At 39.8% G+C, this 22,602-nt stretch overlaps 1 protein-coding gene across 11 annotated transcripts in view; it reads right to left on the reverse strand.

Annotated features, from left to right (window-relative positions):
- atp11c (ATPase phospholipid transporting 11C) overlaps nt 1-22,602 on the reverse strand; it is a 133,204-nt gene that overhangs the window by 75,344 nt on the left and 35,258 nt on the right. For 10 of the 11 annotated variants that reach the window (XR_010001029.1, XM_062963781.1, XM_062963787.1 and 7 more), the window contains exons 2-6: nt 17,649-17,768; nt 13,264-13,353; nt 3,432-3,512; nt 3,187-3,294; nt 318-446 (exon numbers count right to left, since the gene is read on the reverse strand). Coding sequence is in view for 10 of the 11 variants with exons in the window: in XM_062963781.1 (XP_062819851.1) it covers nt 318-446; nt 3,187-3,294; nt 3,432-3,512; nt 13,264-13,353; nt 17,649-17,768 (528 nt within the window). In the remaining variant the exon portion in view is untranslated. Of the gene's footprint in view, nt 1-317; nt 447-3,186; nt 3,295-3,431; nt 3,513-13,263; nt 13,354-17,648; nt 17,769-19,575; nt 19,711-22,602 lie in introns of those variants that run through there. The other variant, XM_062963784.1, reaches the window with a different exon arrangement.

The following is a 22,602-nucleotide window of genomic DNA, read 5'->3' on the forward strand; positions in this document are numbered from 1 at the left end:
GTTGTATAACATGAGGTTTTGGTGCTTAATTTGTAAAATCATAACCTAATTTGATGTTTAATAGGCTTTTCCTTAATCCCTCCTTATTATCCAAGATATTTGCTTATCCAAGCTTCTGCCGGCCCGTTTAGCTTGGATAAGTGAGACTCTACTGTAAGTATGCAGACGTGGCCACGTGAAGCCGCAAGAGCAAGGTGAAACTGCACCTCCCAGGTAGCAATTCATTGCCTCTGTGAGACCTCGGTGCCAGTAACTGAGACCTCGGAAGGAGAGAAAGAGCGCCAGGGTCAGCCAGAGCCGATTGCCCATTCTGTTACCTTGACATTCGATTCCCCATCAAGGCTCGCCGTAGTGACATAACAAGAGCCGTCCTTGGTATTCGAGGCGAGGAATATGAGGTCGCAGGGAAAGGTTTCGTCTGACGACACTTCAACGATGTCGCCAACCTTAAAATCAAAACAGGCAGGTTCTATTGCACTGCAAGAAAAAATGTACCTTCACGCGGGGATAAACGTTAAACGTTAAATTTTAGTTCAGGGGTCCTCAAACTTTTAAAGCAGAGGGCCAGTCCACAATCCTTTAGACCAGGGGTCCCCAAACTAAGGCCCGGGGGCCAGATGCAGCCCTCCGAGGTCATTTACCTGGCCCCCGCCCTCCGTTTTATAATATAATATATTGTATATACATATAATATTGATAATAGTATTATAATGTAATACAATATAACACTAATGATAATACCATATAATAATAATAATTATATATTCTATATTACATATAATATTACTACAGTAGAGTCTCACTTATCCAACACTCGCTTATCCAACGTTCTGGATTATCCAACGCATTTTTGTAGTCAATGTTTTCAATACATCATGATATTTTGGTGCTAAATTTGTAAATACAGTAATTACTACATAGCATTACTGCGTATTGAACTACTTTTTCTGTCAAATTTGTTGTTACACATGATGTTTTGGTGCTTAATTTGTAAAATCATAACCTAATTTGATGTTTAATTGGCTTTTCCTTAATGCCTCCTTATTATCCAACATATTTGCTTATCCAACATTCTGCCGGCCCGTTTAGCTTGGATAAGTGAGACTCTACTGTAATAATATTACAGTATAGTGGTATAGTTCAATAAAGTAATATATAGCTAATATTGTGCTATGCTAATAATATAATATATTGTATGTACATATAATTTGTAAGCCACTTTGAGTCCCCTTTGGGGTGAGAAGGGCGTGATACAAATGTAGTAAATAAATGCACTAAATAAATAATAAATAAATAAATACATTTTAGACTTAGGCTCGCCCAAAGTCTGAAATGACTTGAAGGCACACAACAACAACAACAACAACCCTAATTAACTTGACTATCTCATTGGCCAGAAGCAGGCCCACACTTCCCGTTGAAATCCTAATAAATGTATTTTGGTTAAAATTATTTTTATTTTTAAATATTGTATTGTTCTTTCATTGCTCTTGCTGTTGTTGTTTTTGCATTACAAATAAGACATGTGCAGTGTGCATCAGAATTTGTTTGTATTTTTTTTTCTTTTTTTATAATTAATTTTTATTGAGAAGTTTCCGAGCAACTCCATACATTTCTTATACAGTAACAACAAAAATTCTCATTTCTCGATACAATAAAACACATATAAGACAACAAGGGTAACTGAGATTTTTTTTTTCAAATGATAATCCGGCCCCTCAACAGTCTGAAGGATTGTGGACCAGCCCTCGGCTTAAAAAGTTTGAGGACTCCTGCTTTAGACTGTGGAGGGGCCGAATTATCATTTGGAAAAAAAAAATGAACAAATTCCTATGCACACTACACATGTCTTATTTGTAGTGCAAAACAGCAATAACAATGGAATAATACAACATTTAAAAATGAAAACAATTGTAACCAACATAAACCTATCAGGATTTCAATGGGAAGTGTGGGCCTGCTACTGGCCAATGAGATAGTCAAGTTAATTAGGACTGTTGTTGTTGTTGTGTGCCTTCAAGTTATTTCAGACTTTGGCCGAGCCTAAGTCTAAAATTATTTATTTATTCATTTACTACATTTATTTATTACATTTATATCCCACCCTTCTCACCCTGAAGGGGACTCAGAGCAGCTGTATGCACATACAATACATTATATTATTAGCATATCACATTAGCATTATATATTACTACTAACTGTGCCCAGCCACGCGTTGCTGTGGCAAAGTATGGTGGTATAGGAAATAAAGTATTGAGGAATTGCTGGTAGTTAAGGTAAAGGGTAAAGGTTTTCTCCTGACATTAAGTCCAGTTGTGTCCGGCTGCACACTGAAGTGGATTATATGGCAGTGTGGAGTCCAGATAATCCAGTTAAAGCAGATAATATAAGATTATAAATGGGTAATATAGCTGTGTGGAAGGGCCTTGAGTCTACACTGCCATCTAATCCAGTTAAAATCTGATAATTTTATAGGCAGTGTGGAAGAGGTCTAAGTGAGGCCTAACTCTGCCTGTCCCCTGGGTGAGTGGGTTGCTAGGAGACCAAGTGGGCGGAGCTTAGCCTTCTAACTGGCAGCAATTGGATAAAAACAATTATTCCTCTCCCTCTAATTAGGACTTTATTTTTCTTTTATTTTTGTTGTATCAACCTAGAGGCGTGGATGATGGGTTGTGTTGTCAATTTTCGAGGTTGTGGGGTGATTAGTTTTGTTGTTTTGGCGGTCGCCAGGATTCCATCACTCTTTTATATATATAGATACTGAACTATACCACTATACTGTGATATTATATGTAATGTATATCATATAATTAATATTATTATATGGTATTATTAGTATTATATTGTATAACATTATATTATTATCAATATTATATGTATATACAATATATTATATTATTAAAACTGATATAAAAATATTATATTATAAAACTGAGGGCGGAGGCCAGGTAAATGACCTTGGAGGGCCGCATCCGGCCCCCGGGCCTTAGTTTGGGGACCCCTGTGTTAAACAGTATGGGTGGGTTGTGTCAATCGACCTCAAGCTTTATTCCTCCTCGGGTGCAGGAGACATGCCCAAATGTCCAATTCAAGGGTCCGTTTGTATAGCCACCCCCTCCGTCTTCTGCGTTAGGCTATATGCTCCCAGATTCCACATCCAAGCCCTCCTCTGTTTCCTCGCTTTACCTTGATTGTTTCACATTCTTTCTTCACAAGCTTGGAGCCTTCAATCACAAAAACGTTGCCCTTGTTCACTTCCTTGTCGGCTCTGTGCCGAAGCCAGTCCTCGTAACCCTAAAGAGAAAGAGGAGTTCAGTACGAAAAGTTGGCCGAAAAAGTAACTGAAGTCAAAGTACGGAAGGGGTGGTTTGTTCCTCTATGTTTAGAAGAAGTTAACTGTGTTTTTTTCTTATTTGATGGGAGGAAAATACCTGCTTAATAGCTGTAACGGTAATGACAAAGAAAAGCGGAAGCCCACTTGTGACAGGGCTGGTCGGTGTGTCCACTATGACCTAGAAGAAAGAAAAAATGTTCATGATTTACATTTTTGAAGGTAAATTAGTCACAAATACCAGATACAGTGCAGTGTGTAAAGAGATGTCACCAACGGCTGGATCTGCGTTGCTATATAATCCAGTTTTTGAATGCAAATTGACTGCCCTGAACTGGATTATATAAGTCTACACAGCAGGTTAATCACCAAACTTGAATAAATCTTGCCAACCGGAAGATTGAGAGTTCGAAGCCTGGGTCAGGGTGAGCTCCTGACCTTTAGCCCAGCTTCTGCCTACCTAGCAGTTCGAAAACAAATGTGAGTAGATAAATAGGAACCACATTAAAGCAGGAAGGTATTTAGGCTTGGCGTTTAGATAAAAAAAGGTGGAAGTTTACAAACAAAGTAAGCTCTTCGGCAAGGAGATGGAGTGACAGTATCACCTTGTAGTCGGAACCGGGCACAGCCTCCAAAGGTGCCGAAAGATTAGAAAGCCTATATCTACCACTATCTGTTATCTGTCTTGTCATTGTTATAATTGGCATTGAATGTTTGACGTATAGGTGCTCTGTGATCCACCCAGAGTCCCCTTTGGGGTGAGAAGAGTGGAATATAAATACTGTAAACAGATGAAGGTAAAGGTTTCCCCTGACGTTAAGTCCAGTCGTGTCCGACTCTGGAGGTTGGTGCTCATCTCCATTTCTAAGCCGAAGAGCCGGCGTTGTCCGTAGACTCCTCCAAGGTCATGTGGCCGGCATGACTGCATGGAGCACCGTTACCTTCCCACCTGAGCGGTACCTATTGATCTACTCATATTCGCATGTTTTTGAACTGCTAGGTTGGCAGAAGCTGGAGCTAACAGCAGGAGCTTACTCCGCTCCCTGGATTCCAACCTGCGACTTTTCGGTCTGCAAGTTCAGCAGCTCAGCACTTTAACACACTGTGCTACCGGAGGCTCCTAAATACTGTAAATAAATAATAAATAGTACAGTAGAGTCTCACTTATCCAACACTCACTTATCCAATGTTCTGGATTATCCAACGCATTTTTGTAGTCAATGTTTTCAATACATCGTGATATTTTGGTGCTAAATTCGTAAATACAGTAATTACTGTGTATTGAACTAATTTTTCTGTCAAATTTGTTGTATAGCATGATGTTTTGGTGCTTAATTTGTAAAATCATAACCTAATTTGATGTTTAATAGGCTTTTCCTTAATGCCTCCTTATTATCCAACATATTCGCTTATCCAACATTCTGCCGGCCCGTTTATGTTGGATAAGTGAGACTCTAGTATAAATAAATATAATCCACTACAATGCAGTTAATATGCATTCTGAAATTGGATTATGGCACTGTAGATCCAGCCAATGGAGCACCCGTTTTAAACCGTTGAGCTGCTGAATTTGCTGACTGAAAGGCCGGCGGTTTGAATCCGGGAAGCTCCCACAGTTAGCCCCAGCTTCTGCCAACCTAGCAGTTCGAAAACATGCAAATGTGAGATCAATAGGTATCGCTCCGGCGGGAAGGTAACAGCGCTCCATGCAGTCATACCAGCCACATGACCAAAGAGGTGTCTACGGACAACGCCGGCTCTTTGGCTTAGAAAGGGAGATGAGCACCAACCCCCAGAATCGGACACGAGTGGGCATAACATCAGGGGAAAACCGTGACCTTTACTTGATCCAGCCAATGACCGTTTAAACATGATGTTCCAATACAAGTCAAGCCAATTAAAGCAGAACGATTTTCTCTGTAGAGATCTCATCCCCACCAGCCTTTTTGAATATAAAATATGTTCAGTGTCAAAGACAGTCAAGCCTTGTTCTAGTGGCAGAGATGTTCAAACTGTTTCGGCAACTGTCTCTATATTTTTCGCTATTGCCATTTGGGAATCTCAAGAATCAAGCAGATGTTGGCTGGGATTCTCAAGAGTTGAGCAACGGTTGGCTTGGGATCCCTTTCAGCAGATGTTCGAAGACGTTTGCCCGCAGGACATAACTATTTCAGAGGACGAAGCGTCCCTGGACCGACTCCAGTGCTGAAAGGATGCAGGGTGGACGGGAGAAATAACACTTCTTGCAAGTTTCTGGGAACAACCTCCACAAAATTTAGATAATATTTAGATAATATTATCTCATGAAGACCCAAAAGATATACAAACACGAGAGAGGCAGCTGTGTTGCTGCATCTAAGAAGATATATATATATATATATATATATATATATATATATATATATATATATATATACACACACACACACACACACACACACACACACACACACACACATATATACATATATATACACACACATACATACATACATATACACACACACACACAGTAGAGTCTCACTTATCCAAGCTAAACGGGCCAGCAGAAGCTTGGATAAGCGAATATCTTGGATAATAAGGAGGCATTAAGGAAAAGCCTATTAAACATCAAATTAGGTTATGATTTTACAAATTAAGCACCAAAACATCATGTTATACAAAAAAATTGACAGAAAAAGTAGTTCAATACACAGTAATGTTATGTTGTAATTACTATATTTACAAATTTAGCACCAAAATATCACAATATATTGAAAACATTGACTACAAAAATGGCTTGGATTATCCAGAGGCTTGGATAAGTGAGGCTTGGATAAGTGAGACTCTACTGTATATATATATTCTGACCATTTCTGGCCGGGCACAGCTAGTCTATATATATAAGAGGGTAATGAAATTTCAGCTTAGGACAAAACAACAAAACTACACATCCCAGAAACACTAAACTTGGCAGCACAACCCCTCATCCATGCCTCTACGTTCATACAACAAAAAGAAAATAAAAATAGTCCTAATTAGAGGAATAATTGTTTTTATCCAATTGCTGCCAGTTAGAAGGCTAAGCTCCGCCTACTTGGTCTCCTAGCAACCCACTCAGCCCAGGGGACAGGCAGAGTTAGGCCTCACTTAGGCCTCTTCCACACTGCCTATAAAATACAGATTATCTGATTTTAACTGGATTATATGGCAGTGTAGACTCAAGGCCTTTCCACACAGCTATATAACCCATTTATAATCTTATATTATCTGCTTTGAACTGGATTATCTTGACTCCACACTGCCATATAATCCACTTCAGTGTGCAGTCGGACACAACCGGACTTAATATCAGGAGAAAACCTTTACCCTTTACCCTAACTACCACCAATTCCTCAATACTTTATTTCCCATAAAACCAGACTTCGCCACAGCAACGCGTGGCCGGGCACAGCTAGTTGAAATATATAGAACATAATTGTGTTAGTTACATTTAAGTATTGCTCCTGAACATTGTGTTTTGCTAATGACTTTGAGCTATGCAAACTGCTCAGTGTCACTCCTGAATGGCTAGACTTTTCTTAAGGCACGGATCAAGTCCCATGGAACAAGGTCAGACTTGCTGCTGAGTAAATCTAAAAAGGACTCGAATGAAACTGCTAGTAAAATTGAGGCGCTGAATTAAAGAACAGTGTTTTCTGGGTTTCTCCTTCTCAGGTTTAGCTTCAGAGCAGCATAAGTCTGCTCTTCCTTTGAGATGCCAAGTATTTTATGATGATACTAGCTGTGCCCAGCCACGTGTTGCTGTGGTGTATGGGAATAATAATAATAGTAATAATAATAATAATAATAATAATTTTATTTTTGTACCCCGCCACCATCTCCCCAGAGGGACTCGGGGTGGCTCACAGATATAAAACCAGCATACAGTATACAGCATACAATAATATCAAATACAAAAACACACAAATAAATTTAAAAGGCATTAAAAAATCACAATAATTATAAAACACGTAAAAAACACAGCAATAAAAACATAAAATGAGCTGGGCAAAGTGCACTGAGTGGAACTTGTAAACAAGAAGGAAGTTAAGGTGCTACAAGGTCATGGGAAAAGCCTTAAACTGGGGTGAACTCTGAGATTATGTCAAGGAATCCTTTGTTGGCCAGGTGAAATAGCTGTGAATAGCCTTGCAGCCTCAAAGCCTGGCTGTTTTCTTCTTCCTTGTTTGGTGAGCTGGAATGCAACGGAATAGGCTTGCTGCTTGGAAGTCTAGGTACTTGCGTTCTAGGGGAATGGTTTTTTGGGCTGCTAGAATTGCAATGAATAGCCTCGCTGCTTCAAAGCCTGGCTGCTTGCTACCTAGGGGAATCTTTGGTTGGTCAGATTCAATAGTACAGAGTAGTATCGCTGCTTCAAAGCCAGGCTGCCTTCTACCAAAGTTAATCCTTTGTTGGTCTGATTGAATTGCATTGAATAGCCTTGCAGCTTCAATGCCTGGCTGTGTTATAAGGGAAACCTTGTTTGGCGAGCTGGAGTATCACCTTCAATCGAAGAGCCACTTTGAAGCCTGGCTACTTCCTTTGTAGGTGAATCCTTGTTTGGCCAGCTTGAATTGCACTGAATAGTCTTGCAGCTTAAAAGCTTGGTCGCTTTCTACATACGGGCATGGTGTTTTCTTTTCTTTTCTTTTTTTGATAGTCACTCCTTGGAAAGTGTTTAGTTTTGTGGCCAAATTTGGTGTGATTTGGCCCAGTGGTTTTGTTGTTAACTCGGTCCTAATTATGTACATTAATTAGGGCTGTGGTGCAGGCTGGAGAGCAGCTACAATGAATCACTGCAATGAATCACTCTGACCAGGAGGTCATGAGTTCGAGGCCCGCTCGGAGCCATGTTTGTCTTGTCTTTGTTCTATGTTAAAAGGCATTGAATGTTTGCCTATATGTGTAATGTGATCCGCCCTGAGTCCCCTTCGGGGTGAGAAAGAAGGGCGGGATATAAATGCTGTAAATAAATAAATACATTATATTTTTATATAATATGGGTTCATTTCCAGTGACGGTGTCCAAGAGAACAAATGGAGGAATGGGAATACAGTAGAGTCTCACTTATCCAACATAAACGGGCCAGCAGAACGTTGGATAAGCGAATATGTTGGATAATAAGGAGAGATTTAAAAAAACATATTAAACATCAAATTAGGTTATGATTTTACAAATTAAGCACCAAAACATCATGTTCTACAACAAATTTGAGAGAAAAAGTAATTCATTACACATTAATGCTATGTAGTAATTACTGTATTTACGAATTCAGCACCAAAATATCACGATATATTGAAAACATTGACTGCAAAAATGCGTTGGATAATCCAGAACGTTGGATAAGCGAGTGTTGAATAAGCGAGACTCTACTGTATGTGATTTTTCCCCTTCTCACCACAGTGTCTGGCTTCCCACGTGGTAGTAATGCTCACATAGACATAAGTAGCAGTTGGATATTTGTCTTTATGACTCATTTCTTGGGATATGTCATGGAGACATATCTTTTTTTTTGTAATATAGATTTTTATTATTTTTATGTGATTTTTACAGTGAAAGCTAGGAAAACAAAACCGTGGGGGTAGCATAGAGACATGCTGGGGAAGTAAAGTGGGTGAAAAGATAGCAGAGAAGGGGGGGGGGGAAGGACCCACATTGTCCCAGTGGGTTAAAATTTTTCGACTTCCCATTGTCCTCCTGAAGAGTATTAGTTTTGAAGATTTTTCCGCATCTATTTTATTATCCAGTCCACACTTCTATGAATATTGTCTGTCATACGTCAGATAAATCTAATGTAAATGTATATCCGCTGTTTTGTATAAAGTCTCTGAAGCCTGTCCAATCCGTTTTCTTTTTTCCAACTCTCAGCTTTTGTGTCAAGGTGTCCATTTGTATTAAATTTAATAATTTTAGGATCCATTCCTCAATGGAGGGAGTCTTTTTTTGTTTCCAGACTTTTGCTAGAACTAATCTTGCTGCTGTGGTCATCAGAAAGACCATTTTATCCTGATTTTTATTCAGTTTGTTCTGCCTAATAAGTACATTTCCGGTTTAGGTGGGAATTTAATTTGTAATATTTTTTGTGTTATTTGATGTATATTGTTCCAGTACTTTTTGACATTCTTGCATTTCCACCATTGGTGGTAAAAAGTTCCCATCTCTTTGCCTAATAAGTACATTTCCGGTTTAGGTGGGAATTTAATTTGTAATATTTTTTGTGTTATTTGATGTATATTGTTCCAGTACTTTTTGACATTCTTGCATTTCCACCATTGGTGGTAAAAAGTTCCCATCTCTTTGCCTAATAAGTACATTTCCGGTTTAGGTGGGAATTTAATTTGTAATATTTTTTGTGTTATTTGATGTATATTGTTCCAGTACTTTTTGACATTCTTGCATTTCCACCATTGGTGGTAAAAAGTTCCCATCTCTTTGCCTAATAAGTACATTTCCGGTTTAGGTGGGAATTTAATTTGTAATATTTTTTGTGTTATTTGATGTATATTGTTCCAGTACTTTTTGACATTCTTGCATTTCCACCATTGGTGGTAAAAAGTTCCCATCTCTTTGCCTAATAAGTACATTTCCGGTTTAGGTGGGAATTTAATTTGTAATATTTTTTGTGTTATTTGATGTATATTGTTCCAGTACTTTTTGACATTCTTGCATTTCCAACATTGGTGGTAAAAAGTTCCCATCTCTTTGCCTAATAAGTACATTTCCGGTTTAGGTGGGAATTTAATTTGTAATATTTTTTGTGTTATTTGATGTATATTGTTCCAGTACTTTTTGACATTCTTGCATTTCCAACATTGGTGGTAAAAAGTTCCTATCTCTTTGCCACATTTCCAGCATTTGTTAGATGACCATTTACTAAATTTGGCTATTTTAACTGGGGTATAGTACCACCTGAATTGCATCTTATACCAATTTTCTCGTATCTCGGCAGCTGTAGTAAATTTCAATTTTTTGTTCCAGACATATCTCCACACTCTTTGCCATCCCAGTGTTTACTGCAAAGCAATGAGATCGGAAACGCCGCATCCATGGCTAGTGGTGCTATTTTGATTTCTTTCAAGTTAAATATAGCCTTCTTTTCAACCTGTTCCAACTGAAGGCCCCACAGGCAACTTGGAGATTCCTGTTGATTTTGTTCTTAAGAAGCAGTGGCCGTTATCTTTCCATGAAGTCGTACTATTAATAATTTTGAGATGTAGAAGTACCGGAGTAAGACAGCCTTGACTGCCCAGTGCGGGATTAGAAATCTCTCAAAGAAATCTAATCTAAGTAATGATGCTGCTTTTGCATTATTTTAATTAGCTGGAGCAAGTTTCTCCGGCAAGCATTATTGCTTCATCTCCTACACGGGGATCTAGCAAAGCATGTCCTGGTTGTCATGGAAGCCGGCAGGCACGGATTCCTCACGCTCCGCTGGGCACGAGGAAACTTTCCAAGAACGGGCCAAGTTGATTCTCTTCGAGAGCGCACTTGAAAGTCATCACATTTCTAATGCAGTGTAAATGCCACTGCAGAAACATGGCCAAATGAGTCCTGATCCAAAAGTGAGTCCTGAGTGAGCAGAGCTGTTTGACATCAATAAGATGGAAATCTAATCCTTTTCCAAATTGTGAGCTTCAGGATTTCACTTCACTTCACTTTATTTCTTAATTAGTCGCTCTCCACCAGAGTGCTCCGAGCGACTTACAATTTAAAATATCATTCCACAATATAAAAAACATTCATCATAAAAACATTCAACCTAAAAACATTCAACAGTGACTATTTGGCAAATGAGATCTGATTTACTTAAATGCACAACCAAACAGCCAAGTCTTGAGCGCTTTTCATCTTTATTAAACAAATTATTTATTTATTAAACAAATTATTTATTTCAGCTTATTAAACAAATGTGTATCTTGTCTAATTGGAGTGGACTTATAAGGCAATTGGAAGCTCCTGGTGGTGCAGCATGTTAAAACGCTGAGTTGCTGAACTTGAGGACCGAAAGGTCGCAGGTTCGAAGGTAGGTAAAGGTTTCCCCTGACGTTAAGTCCAGTCGGGTCCGACTCTGGGGATTGGTGCTCATCTCAATTTCTAAGCCGAAGAGCCGGCGTTGTCCATAGACACCTCCAAGGTCATGTGGCCAGCATGACTGCATGGAGTGCCGTTACCTTCCCGCTGGAGCACTACCTATTGATCTACTCACATTTGTATGTTTTCGAACTGCTTGGTTGACAGAGGCTGGAGCTAACAGCGGGCGCTCACTCCGCTCCCTGGATTCGAACCTGCGACCTTTCGGTCTGCAAGTTCAGCTGCTCAGTGCTTTAACACACTGTGCCACCAGAGGCTCCTAAATACTGTAAATAAATAATGAATAAGTGAATAAATATAATCCACTTCAATGCAGTCAATACGCATTCTCAAATTGGATAATGGCACTGTAGATCCAGCCAATGTGTTACACCATTGAGCTGCTGAATTTGCTGACTGAAAGGCCGGCAGTTTGAATCCGGGAAGCTCCCGCTGTAAGCCCCAGCTCCTGCCAACCTAGCAGTTCGAAAACATGCAAATGTGAGTAGATCAATAGGTACAGCTCCGGCGGGTAGGTAACGGCGCTCCATGCAGTCATGCCGACCACATGGCCTTGGAGGTGTCTACAGACAAACATAATCAGATTGCTTAGATATATCAGCGATCATGAACACAATATCTTCAACTGAGTCAGAGATAAGAGATGGAAACTTTTCGGATGCTGTGTTTTTCCATGGAAAATCCTCCACACCTCACTGGGTTGTACTGCAGCCAGTCATGCCAAATGGTTTAATATAAGGTTATGCTTTCCAGTTATTATTCTAAGGAATCTCTAGTTATTTCTCTAAGTCTAAGGAGACAAACACTGGCCAACCCTGGTGCTCAGAGGAAGACTAACAAATGAATACACGCCTAAGCTTTCTTCTGTTTTGGAGCATCTCTTGCTTCTCAAAAAGGCACAAAAAAGTCACAAGCAAAAACATGGGAAGTGACCCATAACCACAGGTTCACATCTATCATTGAGTGAAACAGCACAGTCAATAGGGATGGGGGAAACTGAATTGCTATTTGAATTTCAAACAGATTTTGAAATCTAATTTGATGAGCAGTGGAAAGAGGGATGAGTGGCTCAGTGTGTTACAGCTGAGCTGCTGAACTTGCAGACCGAAAGGTCCCAGGTTCAAACCCGGAGAGCGGAATGAGCGCCCGCTGTTAGCTCCAGCTTCTGCCAACCTAGCAGTTCGAAAACATGCCAATGTGAGTAGATCAATAGGTACAGCTCCGGTGGGAAGGTAACGGCATTCCATACAGTCATGCAGGCCACATGACCTTGGAGGTGTCTACGGACAACACCAGCTCTTTGGCTTAGAAATGGAGATGAGCACCAACCTCTAGAATCGGACACGACTGGACTTAACGTCAGGGGAAACCTTTACCTATAGTTAATATCTCGGCGAAGGAAAACTAAACCATTGGTAAAAAGCATGAGTGGTACAGTTGTCTTGAGGTATGTCTCCTGAATCTGTTTTCAGGCGTAGTTTTCTTTTGTAAAATATAAAGGCAATATATTGTATATACTATTGCCTTGACATTATTACAAATACTATTACAATAAAACATTCGCGGAGCCCCCGATGGCGCAGCGTATTAAAGTGCCGAGCTGCTGAACTTGCGGACCGAAAGGTTGCAGGTTCGAATCCAGGGAGTGGAGTGAGCACCCTCTGTTAGCTCCAGCTTCTGCCAAACTAGCAGTTCAAAAACATGCAGAAGTGAGTAGATCAATAGGTATTGCTCCGGTGGGAAGGTAACGGCGCTCCATGCAGTCATGCATGGTATTGCTTCGAGAAAAAACTGGCTCACCTCTGCAAAAGCAGACTTACCTGTACAAGGAAGATGATAAGGAAGTAAAAGTTGGCAATTCTTCGAAACTGTTCAAAGAGATTCTTTGGAAGGAAATTCCAGATGGTGTACTGTGGGATAGAAGCAGAGAAGAAGGTATTTGCCATCTTCCTTAGGACTTAATACTTAATATAGGACTTACTATATATACTCAAGTATAAGCCTAGTTTTTCAGCCCTTTTTTTAAAGACTGAAAATGTCCCCCCTCGGCTTATACTCGGGTGAGGATCCTGGTTGGCTTATATTTGGGTCAGCTTATACTCAAGAATATATGGTACATTTATTATTTTTCTCTATTATTATTGGTATTATTACATTTATTATTTTTCTCTATTATTGTTGCTACTATTACATTTATTTTGCTCTATTTTTATTATTATTATTATCAATACATTTATTATTTCACTCTGATCTTCTTCTTCTTCTTATTATTATTATTATTGCATTTATTATTTTACTCTATTTATTATTACAGTAGAGTCTCACTTATCGAAGCTTCGCTTATGCAAGCCATTTGTGTAGTCAATGTTTTCGATATATCGTGATATTTTAGTGCTAAATTCATACATATAGTAATTACAACATAACATTACAGCGTATTGAACTACTTTTTCTGTCAAATTTGTTGTATAACATGATGTTTTGGTGCTTAATTTGTAAAATCATAACCTAATTTGATGTTTAATAGGCTTTTCCTTAATCTTTATTATTATGAAAAGGACACATAAGCACATTTACATTGAACAAGGTGAGAATAATGATTTGATCAGAGTTGGACAGTCTTATCTTAAATGTGAGCTTTATGTAAATATTCAAAAACATTTAACCTACTGATGCCTCAATTAATGTAATTTTATTGGTATCTATTTTTATTTCTGAAATTTACCACCCTCGGCTTATACTGGAGTCAATGTTTTCCCAGTTTTTTTGCGGTAAAATTAGGTGCCTTGGCTTATAGTCAGGTCAGCTTATACTCGAGTATATACAATAATGTAATTTTATTGGTATCTATTTTTATTTCTGAAATTTACCACCCTCGGCTTATACTGGAATCAATGTTTTCCCAGTTTTTTTGTGGTAAAATTAGGTGCCTCGGCTTATAGTCGGGTTGGCTATACTCGAGTACAGTAGAGTCTCACTTATCCAAGCCCCGCTTATCCAAGCCTCTGGATAATCCAAGCCATTTTTGTAGTCAATGTTTTCAATATATCGTGATATTTTGGTGCTAAATTCGTAAATACAGTAATTACAACATAGCATTACTGCGTATTGAACTACTTTTTCTGTCAAATTTGTTGGATAACATGAAGTTTTGGGGCTTAATTTGTAAAATCATAACCTAATTTGATGTTTAATAGGCTTTTCCTTAATCCTTCCTTATTATCCAAGATATTCGCTTATCCAAGCTTCTGCCGGCCCGTTTTGCTTGGATAAGTGAGACTCTACTGTATATACAGTAATGTAATTTTATTGGTATCTATTTTTATTTGTGATATTTACAATCCTCGGCTTATACTGGAGTCAATGTTTTCCCAGTTTTTTTGCGGTAAAATTAGGTGCCTCGGCTTATGTTCGGGTTGGCTTATACTCGAGTATATACAGTAATGTAATTTTATTAGTATCTATTTTTATTTCTAAAATTTACCACTCTCGGCTTATACTGGAGTCAATGTTTTCCCAGTTTTTTTGCGGTAAAATTAGGTGCCTCGGCTTATGTTCGGGTTGGCTTATACTCGAGTATATACAGTAATGTAATTTTATTAGTATCTATTTTTATTTCTAAAATTTACCACTCTCGGCTTATACTGGAGTCAATGTTTTCCCAGTTTTTTTGCGGTAAAATTAGGTGCCTCGGCTTATGTTCGGGTTGGCTTATACTCGAGTATATACAGTAATGTAATTTTATTAGTATCTATTTTTATTTCTAAAATTTACCACTCTCGGCTTATACTGGAGTCAATGTTTTCCCAGTTTTTTTGCGGTAAAATTAGGTGCCTCGGCTTATGTTCGGGTTGGCTTATACTTGAGTATATACAGTAACTGTACTCCTGCATTGCAAAAAAGGGTTGGTTTGGATGGCCTATGGGATCTTTTCCAGCTGCGTGATACTAAGGCCATGTAAAAAGCATCAGAGCTACCAGGTAAACAAAAGCATGAACCGGGCTGTGGCGCAGGCTGGAAAGCAAGCCAGCTGCAACAAATCAACAAATCTCTCTGACCAAGAGGTCATGAGTTCGAGGCTAGCCCGGTGCCTGCGTCTTGTCTCTGTCTCTGTTCTATGTTACGGAATTGAATGTTTGCCTTTATGTGTGCAATGTGATCCGCCCTGAGTCCCCTGTAAATAAATAAAAATAAATGGCAGTTCACCGTGTCTCACGCCAACCCAAAAGACACTTGGCAGAACACAGTAAAGAGAATTTCCCCAGCACATCAAGGCAAGGCTAATGTACACCACTTGATGTGCAGAATCCACTTTACACTGACAACGGAAAGAAGCTGATGTTTTGTTTTGCGGGATTCCCCTCTGCCTACCACCTGTTTCCCTGCCTTAGAAAAACCCAATCCTTTTGTTCTGCCTTCAGTGCTCGGCACAATGAGACTGGGCTTCCCAGTCGAAGTGGCAGAAAAAGAGAATAAAAGACTCAAGCGGGACAGCTCACACCGTTGCTTAGAAACAAATACTCAGACTAATGCACAAATGACATGCACACTGAAAGTGGGGTTTCGGTGCATATTGTCATTTCTAATAGGGTTCCAAATATTGCCGTACAATGGCACATAGCTAAGTGCAAATGCTTGGGAATAATCATGACATAAGGAGGCTCGGGTGATGACATTGGGTATGTGACCTTGGTGGTGTTGCTGGTCCCACCGGCAAATATGAAAACAATCATCTCTGGACCATTTGGAAAAAAAGGAAGAAGAGGGTAGAAGAGACTATGAAAGTTTGTTTTGCCCAAAGTATTTAAACTGGAAGTCGCCCCGGGGAAAACGTGCAACAAAGTTGATTTATTTGTAGATGTTTTCCTAGTTAGCAAAAACAGTGTTGCTAAATTGCTGTAAGATACACCCAGCACTTTGAAGAATGTCAACAAAAAAAAATCAAAAGCATTAATTCCTAATAATAATAATAATAATAATAATAATAATAATAATAATAATTTTATTCTTATACCCCACCCCATCTCCCCAAAGGGACTCAGGGCGGCTTACATGGGGCCTTGCCCAACACAAAAATATGACAACAATAGCAAGACAATAAAACAAATATCCCAACAATAAAACATCAGCATCATTCCTAACAAATCTTCATTCAAATATTTAAGGATGCAAAATTACAAATACAGTAGAGTCTCACTTATCCAACATAAACGGGCCAGCAGAATGCTGGATAAGCGAATATGTTGGATAATAAGGAGGGATTAAGGAAAAGCCTATTAAACATCAAATTAGGTTATGATTTTACAAATTAAGCACCAAAACATCATGTTATATAACAAATTTGACAGAAAAAGTAGTTCAATATGCAGTAATGCTATATAGTAATTACTGTATTTACAAATTTAGCACCAAAATATCACAATGTATTGAAAACATTGACTACAAAAATGTGTTGGATAATCCAGAACGTTGGATAAGCGAGTGTTGGATAAGTGAGACTCTACTGTAGTACAAAGGGTAGCTGTGAGTTTTCCAGGCTGTATGGCCATGTTCCAGGAGCATTCTCTCCTGATGTTTCACCCACATCTATGGCAGGCATCCTCAGAGGTTGTGAGGACTGTTAGAAACTAGGCAAGTGGAGCTAATATATCTGTGGAATAATGTCCAGGGTCTGTTGGAGGCAGGTGTGAATGTTGCAATTGGCCACCTTGATTAACACTGAATGGCCCTGCAACTTCAAAGCCGGCTGCTTCCTGCCCCAGGCAGCAACAGCCAGGCTTTGAAGCAGCAAGGTCTTCAATGCTAATCAAGGTGGCCAATTGCAACATTCACACCTGCCTCAAACAGACAAGAGTTTTTTCTCCCACCTTGGACATCACTCTACATCTATATAAACCCCACTTGCCTGGTTTCCAACAGACCTCCAGCCTCTGAGGATGCCTGCCATAGATGTGGGTGAAACGTCAGGAGAGAATGCTTCTGGAACATGGCCATACAGCCTGGAAAACTCACAGCAACCCAGTGAGTTTCCAGCTGTGAAAGCTTTCGACAACACAATGAAGCTCAATCTGTATTTTCGTTCCCAGCAGTGGAAAACGTGGGTTATGGATTGAGACTCTGGGGGTGGAAGTGGCCATAGACCCAATGTCCCCCACCCTGATCCAGAGATGCCAATCCTACAAGGATACTAACAGAATGCACAGACCTTGGATGAGACGATCCGGTTTGAGCAGAATTTCTGGGGAACGTAAGCCTCCGTTTCAGAAAAAGTGCGATGGCCGACGAGGACAGTCCGGGTTCCGACGCGCTTCTCTTCGCCGACAAACTACAAAAAGAAGAGCTTACATGACTTGGAGGCCGGATACAATCAAAAATTTATAAGTGTTGCACCCCAAGGCTACGAGAGCACTCTGAAAATCACACTTGAGCCAGATTCACAAGCAAAGCAGTTTAATGAAGTATATATATAAAAGCGCAAGCAAATAATGAAAAGAGTCAATAGAACAAATAGTCCAATAATATAATGTCCTCAACAGTTCAGTAGATAGTTCATTAAAGTCTTATAAAGTTGTAATCCACAAACAGGACTTGAATAAATCCAACAAAGAGTCAAAGTTGCGAGAATCAGAGACAAGACACAGTAAAAACCATCTGTTGATAATCCACATGAAAGACAGTCATTAGAAAGCAGCAGAAACAACATTAACAAGGCAAGGTATACTCGAGAGTCACAAGGCACGATCCTCAACTGAGAATCCTGGAAACAGCACGGGAACAAGGCAAGGATCAGGAGACTGGAACGGAGATGCTTCTCCCAAGGATGGCAATGTTGACACCGCAACCAAAACAGGGAACGAGGTATCTTTAAGGAAATCTGAAGGCTACTGAGCAGTGAGAGTCAGGACATTCACAGCTTCACATGGGAAAGTAATCATTAGAGCGCTAGAGAGACAAGCGTTTACTTCGTCTCACAACCTCCCTTCTATTCCTGTCCTGTGAGATAGATTGTCTCCAATCAAAAGACACATCTTCCCCTGGCGAATCCAGCCTTGAGTGAACATCGGACTGTTCCCCAATTAGCTGTTCCTCTGGAATCACAACTTCAGGCACCTGCAAAGCCATTGGGCTCTGATCCAAATCCTGGAGAGGCCCAAAATCCAAATCAGCATCTGAGTCAAACTCCGTCTCCTGTGGACGGCCAGATCCTGACGGCTGAACTAGAACAATACGGTTCAATAGATGAAGCAATCAGCTTCACGTACACAACCCCCCTGTAACTTTTGGGAAGCGCTCTTAACAATATCCTGGGAAAGGCAAGCTGAAACACAGACTCTCTGATTTTTAAAACATTACACAGATCTTCCAACTTCCAAGCTGTCGCATGCAGCCCTCGGTGGAAATAACGCATCCACTAATTATACCGCACCAACCACAAGCAGTAATTATTGCTTTGTGAAAGAACAAGACATTGCAAGTCGCACAGCTTATATTTTAGCCGTGGCTTAAATTGTATGCAAGTTTTTTTTTAATTTACAGCATATGCATCCTGCCTCTTCAAACTACGGGGAAATCACAAAGCAGCTAACGGCAGTCTAGAAGAAGCAATCCAGACAATAAAAAATAACAAAAACAACACCACAAATGCCTCAGTGTGAACATTCACAAGGGCAGAAGCAAAGCAACAATTATTGATCTGGTGATATTTGTGGAACAAGCTGAAGGCAAGAGCGTTTGGAGACCAATGGCTTCGATTCACAGGATTCAAAACCACACACAGAAAGTCCGACTTTGAACTTCCATCATGCGTTGGAAATGGTGGAGATACTATCCAACAAGTAAGGATGTCCGTCCTCCTACAAACAGGTTTTCCCAACTCTTTTGAGGAAAACGAACTCGCAGCTCCTCATAGGTAGCTCTAACGAAATGTACACTCTCAAACAGACACCACCAATGTACACAAACTCCAGAATCCTCCTGTAATAGGCATCATGACACCTCCACTATACATTGGAATGATGTTAGACCTTCGGGGATTCCAGAGCAGTCAAGCCAAAATGGAACACGTTCCTTAAAAGATAATAAAATGTGAGCATATGTAACCGTAACCACCACATAAATTGACAAAAACGTACGGAATCAGATTCACAGGCCATCCCATCGGACACGACGTCTCCGGCGAAAGAGGATTCAAAAGAATACGCCAGAACTTTTAAGTTATTTTTTTGCCGTGACCTACTTAAATCAACTAGTATGAGATTGGCTAACGCTTCGGAGCAGTGAGTTTATATGCCTGCTCACACACACACACAAATCTCGGCATCTCCGGCATGGAAAAAGTTTCTCACAACCAAGAAATTAGGAAGGATTTCTTTTTTGCTTGGATGGGAGTGGCAATAAGTTAAAAATAGTTTCAGGAGGGATGCGTCTCTCACTGCCTAAAATTATGTGCTGGAAACAGACTGGACCCTGCAGGATCCGATCAGGAGGGTTTCCACACCAAGACCTTGAAGTGCTGTGCCAAGACTACTATTTCTTAAGTAAGTTGACATTCCTTTTTCCTTCCTCCCTAACTCCTTTTGAACTTTAATTTTTTTAAAAATGGGTGGGCCTGCTTACTAGAACATCCTTCCAAGATTTTTCCATAGTCTCCTGATATTTCTCATCCTCCTACTATGGAAATCTTGCGTTTGCAGCTTTGCAATAGCGTTAGCTGTCCTTTTTGCAGCAAACTGTATAGTTCCAACACCATTCTACCTGTATCAATATAACAATGTCTCCTGTGTCAATATAACAATATAATCTATCTATCTATATCTATATATCTATATATATATATATAAGAGTAATGAAATTTCAGCCTAGGACAAAACAACAGAACTACACATTCCAGAAACACTAAACTTGGCAGCACAACCCCTCATCCATGCCTCTACGTTCATACCACAAAAAAGAAAAGAAAAATAAAGACCTAATTAGAGGGAGAGGAATAATTGTTTTTTATCCAATTGCTGTCAGTTAGAAGGCTTAGCTCCGCCCACTTGGGTCTCCTAGCAACCCATTCAGCCCAGGGGACAGGCAGAGTTAGGACTCATTCAGGCCTCTTCCACACTGCCTATAAAATACAGATTATCTGATTTGAATTGGATTATATGGCAGTGTAGACTCAAGGCCCTACCACACAATTATATTACCCATTTATAATGGACTTAATGTAAGGTAAAACCTTTACCCTTTACCTTAACTACCACCAATTCCTCAATACTTTATTTCCCATACCACCAGCAACGCGTGGCCGGACACAGCTAGTACATATATAAAAATGTAATGTGCGTTTTTCCCATGGAGTAAACAACAAAACCACTGAACCAAATCACACCAAATTTGGCCACAAAAGACATAGTCATCCAATCTGTGTCTTTCAATAAAAAAACCTAGAAAAATAAAGTCCAAATTACAGAGGATGAGGAAGAGCTGGTCTCCTCCTGGCTGCCAGTCAGAAGAGTAGGCCCCGCCCCCTTGATGTCATAGCAACCACCTAAGCCACAATGGCGCCCGGGGGTTCGACTTAGGCCTCTTCCGCACTACCTATAAAATACAGGAAATAACATATACTAACTAGCACCAATTCAATGCTATATTTCCCATACTACCACACTTTCCCACAGCAACACATGGCCGGGGACAGCTAGTACATAATAAAAGTGAAAACCCGTATGTGTGTATGTGGCACAGGTGTCCGCTCACACAGAGAACCTCCGGCCTCTACAAACAGGCTACCGTTCCCAGTGCTGAGAAGCCAGCAAGTCACTCTTTTCCACTGACATTGCAGTTATAGCGAGTGCCAGGAACATGTAGCCCAACTAATTGTAAATTAACCAATTTACAACACCATAAAACTGCCAGCAAAACACGAGGAAAGGAATGAGGAAGTACAGCAACTAGTGGACGGTGAAGCAACAGCTCCCCCTGTGGCCAGAATCGTGAAGCTGGAAAAATGTTACAATGCCTCTGTATCTGTCTATACTGTATGTTGTTTGTCTGTTGGCATTGAATGTTTGCCATATATGTGTTCATTGTAATCCGCCCTGAGTCCCCTTCGGGGTGAGACAGAAGGGCGGAATATAAATACTGTAAATAAATAAATAAATTACTATATCATTACATTGTAATATTATTAGTAATATTACATCTATATATATAAAAGGGTAATGAAATTTCGGCCTAGGACAAAACAACAAAACTACACATCCCAGAAACACTAAACTTGGCAGCACAACCCCTCATCCATGCCTCTGCGTTCATACAACAAAAAGAAAAGAAAAAGAAAGTCCTAATTAGAGGGAGAGGAATAATTGATTGTTTCCAATTGCTGCCAGTTAGAAGGCTAAGCTCCGCCCACTTTTTATTTTGTGTCAAAAGCATTGCATAAATAAATACATTTTAAAATGATGGAAAAAAAGGAAATCACAAGCACCTAAATAGTTTTAGCCCACTTGGTCTCCAAGCAACCCACTCATCCCAGGAGAAGGCAGAGTTAGGCCTCACTTAGGCCACTTCCATACTGCCTATAAAATACAGATTATCTGATTTTAACTGGGTTATATGGCAGTGTAGAGTCAAGGCCCTTCCACACAGCTATATAACACATTTATAATGGACTTAATGTCCGGGGAAAACCTTTACCCTTTACCTTAACTACCACCAATTCCTCAATACTTTATTTCCTATACCACCATACTTCACCACAGCAACGCGTGGCTGGGCACAGCTAGTTTAATATATAATATGTAATTAATATTATTAAATTGTATTATTATCAGTATTATATCGTAATACATTCTAATACATGGCCCTCATCATGTCTCCTCTCAGCCTTCTCTTCTGCAGGCTAAACATGCCCAGCTCTTTAGGCCGCTCCTCATAGGGCTTGTTCTCCAGACCCTTGATTTTTTTGAGTCACCCTCCTCTGGACACCTTCCAGCTTCTCAACATCTCCCTTAAGGTGTGGTGTCCAGAATGGGACCCAGTGTGATTCCAGGTAAAGTGGTCTGACCAAGGCCATGACTTCCCTGGATCTAGGATTTATGAAGGCCAAAACCCCATTGACTTTTTAAGCTTCTGTTTTGTTGAGAGCTTCAAATGTCAACGTCGGATGGTTC

Source organism: Anolis carolinensis, unplaced genomic scaffold, assembly GCF_035594765.1.
Source record: "Anolis carolinensis isolate JA03-04 unplaced genomic scaffold, rAnoCar3.1.pri scaffold_12, whole genome shotgun sequence".
Lineage (NCBI taxonomy): Eukaryota > Metazoa > Chordata > Lepidosauria > Squamata > Dactyloidae > Anolis > Anolis carolinensis.